The sequence below is a fragment of the Chionomys nivalis genome, chromosome 1 (assembly GCF_950005125.1).
Source record: "Chionomys nivalis chromosome 1, mChiNiv1.1, whole genome shotgun sequence".
Classification (NCBI taxonomy): domain Eukaryota; kingdom Metazoa; phylum Chordata; class Mammalia; order Rodentia; family Cricetidae; genus Chionomys; species Chionomys nivalis.
Window position 1 is genome coordinate 25840597 of NC_080086.1, and position 6402 is coordinate 25846998.

General features: G+C 46.9%; 1 protein-coding gene across 1 annotated transcript; it reads left to right on the top strand.

Moving 5' to 3' along the window:
* Nucleotides 1-5380: 5380 nt before the first annotated feature.
* LOC130883162 (nascent polypeptide-associated complex subunit alpha-like) lies at nucleotides 5381-6028 on the top strand. Its single transcript, XM_057783429.1, has one exon. It carries the CDS (start codon nucleotides 5381-5383, stop codon nucleotides 6026-6028), a length of 648 nt encoding a protein of 215 aa, XP_057639412.1.
* The last annotated feature ends 374 nt before the right edge of the window (nucleotides 6029-6402 follow it).

Sequence of the window (6402 nt, forward strand, 5' to 3'; positions counted from 1 at the left end):
ATGTTTAAGTCCCAAATCCTCAGACAAATCACTGAGGTGTCTATTTAATATGTCAAAGAGGACCTGGCCACTAGGTTATCCCAGCATCCCTCAGTCCCTACCTGTTACAAGTTATGATTGGGTGTTCCCTGCCCCTTAGTTCCCTGCCAGCTCTCCAGCCCAGGGACTGGGTTGCCCTTCCCCAAGAGACTCTTCCCTGTATAACCCAGCCATTTTGACTACACATGCCTCTTCTACCTTTTGCCCTCTTGGCTGCTGCATCTGGTTCCCCTCTCTCTCTTCCCCTCTCTCCTTACAGGACTCAAGGTCATGTCTACTCTGACTGGACTCTGACAGATGTCTCTGCCTCTGGCTCTCCTCTCCCTTTTACCTACAATAAACTTTCCCCTGCACCATACCTAGGAGCAGTCATGTTCTTCCTTTTTATTTCATTTTTATTTCATCTGGTGCAGAAACCCAAAAGAGGCATAAATGAGCTCCCCTTTCAAGGGGCTTGGCCCCTCCTAGCTGAACCAAACTGCCAATTTTGCCTGCCTGGGTATGGATAACTTGCCTGTCCTGGCTTCTGCCACCCAACATATTTGGCTCCAAATTCTAGAGTTTGGATCCTCCACCTGTTCTAGTCATCATCTCTCCTACTTGGTAAGTGTTCTCTCTTTGGCTCCTGGAGCTTGCTATACCTTTTGGGGTACCCACTATGTGGGCATTTCTCAGCTATGCCCTTCAGGACCCCAGATTGAAATTCTTGTCACCACACTTACCCACCTCTACTTCCTTTGCAAAAGGAACTCCCCACCACCACCTCACTCTGTTTCTCTCACTCTTTGACCATGGGCTCCTACCACTCAAAACCTAACCCCTCAGCTCCCCCTGTTTGTCTACTCAAGTCTCAACACACCCTCAGACTGAGTGATGTTATGAAGCCTTGCTGCTTCGTTTTTTATTGCAACACAGCCTGGCCACAATACAAACTTGACACTCAATCTCTATGCCCAAAGAATGGCACATTTGACTACCAAATCCTCACTGATCTTGACAAACAGTGCCAACGCATAGGCAAATGGCTTGAGTCTGCCTACATGCGAGCTTTCTCCTGAAGCTGACCAGGATCCAGACCCCTGTGCTTCCACTCTTTTTGACTTTGATATAGAGGATGCAGCCCCACCCCAGGCATCTCCTCAGCCTAATGTTCTTCCTCAGCCTCAACATCATTCTCCTGCACCCTCTCAGCCAGCTCCCCGCCCAATCCTAACTCGGCCTCAACCACACTCTCCTCATCACTTCCCACAGCTCATATTTGATCCCACACTAGTGGCCTGTACCCTCTAAGGGAAGTGGCAGGTCCTAACAGCCTCCTCCACGTACAAGTCCCTTTTTCTATGGCTGATCTCTCCCAGATAGAAAGGTGCCTTGGTTCTTTCTCTGTTGAGCCCTTCTAACTTCACCAAAGAGTTCAGGTACCTTCCTCAAACCATAACCTCCCCTGGCATGACCTCTGTGTTATTCCTTCCTCCACTCTCACCCCTACGGAAAAGGAGAAGACCTGGTTGACTGCTCAATCCTAAGCAGTTGCAATCCCCTGCAGACTCAGTTTCCCAAGGGCACCACCACTGTAAGTACCAGGTTAATGAAGAGAATCAGTCCCCGGGCAGGGTAGCCCAAGACAAAATGCTTACTTGCCTCCTGGCTGGCCTCCAAAAAGCCTCTTCTAAGGTAATTAATTTTGATAAATTGAGGGAGCTCACCCAGAGGCTGGATGAAAAGCCTGCCAAGTCCCTCACCCGACTTCCAGAGGCCCTCCTTCAGTACACATAGTGAGATCCTAATTCTCAAGAGGACATGCTTGTCCTCGACTCTCACTTCCTCTCCCAGTCAGCTCCTGACATTAGAAAGAAATTTAAAAGGTTGGATGGCAACCCTCAAACTCCCCAGAGATATCCGTTGAATATGGCATTTAAAGGAGGAGCAGGAAAAGATAGAGAAAGCTTCCCACGGCAGAAAGAAGTGCCAATTCCTGTCAGCTGCCCTAAGCTCTCCTCCAAAGAAGATGGCAGGGCACAGGAGAACTCCACCTGGAGCTTGCTTCAAACATGGCAAAGCTGACCACTGGAGGAAAATCTGCCCTTCACCTTGCCTGGAACCAGAACCCTGTCCAGACTGTGGTCAAGCAGGACACTGGGGAGTTGATTACCCCACTTTGCTTAGACAAGGTTGGTTGACCCCCAGATTCCTCCTCCACAGGAAAGGCTCGCTGGATCTTCTGAGCCTGGCAGCCAAAGACTGATGCTCCCCTGGGATCCCTGCCCCCAATGAAATCAAGATTACCACGGGGAACCTAGGGCTGCTGAGTCATTTTTAATAGATTCGGGAGCTACTTTGTACTTCCTGATTACTCAGGAGAGACTTATCCTTCTTAGATCTCTGGGGTAGGTGTTGACGGGCAGGCCCAGCAGCGAAGGGCTACAGGCCCCCTCCTCTGCTCACTCTAGGGTCACCTGATTGCTCATCCCTTCTTCATACCTAGTTGCCCAACCCCGTTATTGGGCAGAGATATCAAGGTCAAGTTACACTTTTTTTTTCCTCAATCAACTCGCTCTGGAATTTTTCCTCTTCTCCTTGCCTCTGAAGAGCTCCCTACTCACATTAATGCTTTGCCCCACCCCCTACCAGACCCCCTTGTTAACCCAAAAGTGGGGGACACTTCCTCTCTCTCTGTGGCCTCACACCATTCTCCTATTAAGATCCTACTCAGGCACACAACCCCTACCCTTGTCGCTCTCAATACCATATTTCTCTAAAACACAGGGTGTAAACCTATCATAGAGCACGTTCTTGATAAAGGCATTCCCAAGCATGCACACCTACCCTATAACGTTCCTATCCTGCCCTCACTAAAGCTTGACGGTTCTTACCGCCTAGTCCAGGACCTTGGGATTAATTACGGCAGCTGTAGTCCCTAACCCTTAGACTCTCCTCTCCCAGATCCCCTCCTCCACCTCTCATTATACTGTCCTAGACCTAAGGATGCTTTCCTCACCGTTCCTTTACACTCAGAATCACACGATCTATTCACTTTCACCTGGGAGGATCCTGACACGCATACAGCATCCCAGCTTACGTGAACTGTCCTTCTCCTGAGGTTGAGACAGCCCCCATTTTTAACTGACCTGGTCTGCTTTGATATGTTAAATAGGGTACAGCCCCTTTGGATGTCAGTATGGCGATTTCTCAGAAAATTAGGAAACAACCTTCCTCAAGATCCAGCAATACCACTTTTGGGTATATATCCAAAGGATGCTCAATCATACCACAAGGGCATGTGCTCAACTATGTGTTGTAGGGAGAGCAGGTCCTTTTGTTTCATCCTGCCCAGCTAGCTTACACCCAAAAGAACCACACAGAAATTGCATTAATTAAATTACTGCCTGGCCCATTATATCTAACCCATTTCTACCAGTCTGTGTAACACCATGAGGTCGTGGCTTACGGGGAAAGATTCTAACCAGCGTCAGTCTCAGGCAGGAGCTTCATGGCGTCTCAGCTCTATCTGCTCCTTTCTTCCTCCCAGAATACAGTCTGTCTTTTTGACTATCTAAGTTCTGCCCTATCAGGCCCAGCAGTTTCTTTATTGATTAACCAATGAAAGCAACACAAATACAGAAGAACCTTCTACACCAACTATGTTCATAGCAGCTTTGTTTGTCATAGCCCGAACCTGGGAACAACCTAAATGCTCCTCGACCAAAGAATGGATAAGGAAAATGTGGTACACAATGGATGGAGTTAGAAAACATTATTTTGAGTGAGGTAACCCAGACCCAGAAAGACAATTATCATATGTACTCACTCCTAAGTGTTTTTTTTTTTTTTTTTTTGGTTTTTTTTTTTTTTCGAGACAGGGTTTCTCTGTAGCTTTGGTGCCTGTCCCCGGAACTAGCTGTTGTAGACCAGGCTGGCCTCAAACTCCCAGAGATCCACCTGCCTCTGCCTCCCGAGTGCTGGGATTAAAGGCGTGCGCCACCACCGCCTGGCTCGTAAGTGGTTTTTAAACATTAAGCAAAGAAAACCAGCCTACAAACCACAATCCCAGAGAACCTAGACAACAACGAGAACCCTAAGAGAGACTTACATAGATCTAATCTACAGGAGATGTAGATCTCCTGAGTAAATTGGAAGCATGGGGACCTTGGAGAGGGTTGAAGGGGATGGAAGAGGCAGGGAGGGGAGCAGAGAAAAATGTAGAGCTCAACAGAAATCAATAAAATTTTTTTAAAAAGGATTAATGTATAAACTACAACACTGTCGTACAGCTAGAAAAATTGTAAGAGTTAAGAAAATGGTCTGCATATCACCATAGAACCTTCATCTGGCGATGGATGGAGATAGAGACAGAGACCCACACTGAAGCACCGGAATGAGCTCCCAAGGTCCCTATGAGGAGCAGAAGGAGGGAGAACATGAGCAAGGAAGTCAGGACCGCGAGGGGTGCACCCACCCACTGAGACAGAGGGACTGATCTATTGGGAGCTCACCAAGGCCAGCTGGACTGGAACTGAAAAAGCATGGTATAAAACTGGACTCTCTGAACACGGCAGACAATGAGAGCTGATGAGAAGCCAAGGACAATGGCACTGGGTTTTGATCCTACTTCATGTTCTGGCTTTGTGGGAGCCTAGCCAGTTTGAATGCTCATCTTCCTAGACCTAGATTGGACTTTCCACAGTGCAGGGAACCCTGACTGCTCTTCAGACTGGAGAGGGAGGGGGAAAGGAGTGGGGGGAGGGGGAGAGAAGTGGGAGGAGGAGGAGGGAAATGGGAGGCTGGGAGGAGGCAGAAACTTTTTTTTTCAATAAAAAAAAAAGAAAGAAAGAAAATGGTCTGCAGCAGCAGGATACTGAAGGATAAGACAGCTTTCCTAGAGCAAACATAACCATGGCTTCCCGGTTCCCATCCCTTCTGAGATCATCTGTTGGCATAATCACATTACTCTTGCTTAATCCTTATATTCTAAAGTTGTAATGTTTGTATCTTCTAGGATATGTAACAATTTCAAACTAAATGCCCTATAATAATTCAGGGATTCCAACCAACTCTTATTATAGAAAAGCCAAGCCCCACCCCTCCAGTCAGTAGATAGAGACTCTTGTGGTCCCTCTTAAGCACAGACTACAGACTACACTCTCATCAACATGAAAGCAGTTACAGAAAATTGATTCATCTTCGCCTTTATGCTCCCCCAAAGAATTTCAGGGCCACAACTCTCGGAGGAGGAACTGGAAAAAGCTACCTCAAGGTTAACATATGAAAAAAATCAAAATAATAATTATTTCTGGCTCATTCTCTTTCCGCCGCCATCTTGGTTCCGTGTCCTCCACAAAAAATGCCTGGCGAAGCCATAGAAACCATCCCTGCCACAGAGCAGGAGCTGCCACAGCCCCAGGCTGAGACAGGGTCGGGAACAGAATCTGACAGCGATGAATCAGTACCAGAGCTCGAGGAACAAGACTCCACACAGACAGCCACACAACAAGCCCAGCTGGCAGCAGCAGCTGAAATTGATGAAGAACCAGTCAGTAAAGCAAAGCAGAGCCGGAGTGAAAAGAAAGCAAGGAAGGCTATGTCCAAGCTGGGTCTTCGGCAGGTTACAGGGTTTATTAGAGTTACTATCCGGAAATCTAAAAATATCCTCTTGGTCATCACCAAACCAGATGTCTACAAGAGCCCGGCTTCAGACACCTACCTCGTATTTGAAGAAGCCAAGATTGAAGATTTGTCTCAGCAAGCACAGTTAGCAGCTGCTGAGAAGTTCAAAGTTCAAGGTGAAGCTGTTTCAAACATTCAAGAAAATACTCAGACTCCGACAGTACAAGAGGAGAGTGAGGAGGAAGAGGTTGATGAGACAGGTGTGGAAGTTAAGGACATAGAATTGGTCATGTCACAGGCGAATGTGTCCAGAGCAAAGGCAGTCCCAACCCTGAAAAACAACAGTAATGATATTGTAAATGCTACTATGGAATTAACAATGTAACTATTTGACAGCGAGGATAGTCCCCATCCCCTCCCCCCTTTTTGGTGTTTCAAAGGTGGAACTGCAGCTTGGTTTGAAATTTGTACTATTTCTATCACTAATAAAGTTATGGCTTCTTGTTGGATGAAAAAAAAAATTATTTCTACATGGATAGGGGACCACATAAAGAAAGTGCCAAAAGGAGGGAATGAAGTCTTGTAGACCACATAAGGAGTACAGTTTCCAGTTGTTCTTCCTATGCCACAGTACCCAACCCTCTCAGTGTAGATGGAGGCTGCCCATTCATTTCCCGGACACCCAGACCCAAAATAATTACACAGAAACCATATTAATTACAACACTGCTTGGCCAACTTAGGCTTCTTATTAAGTAAT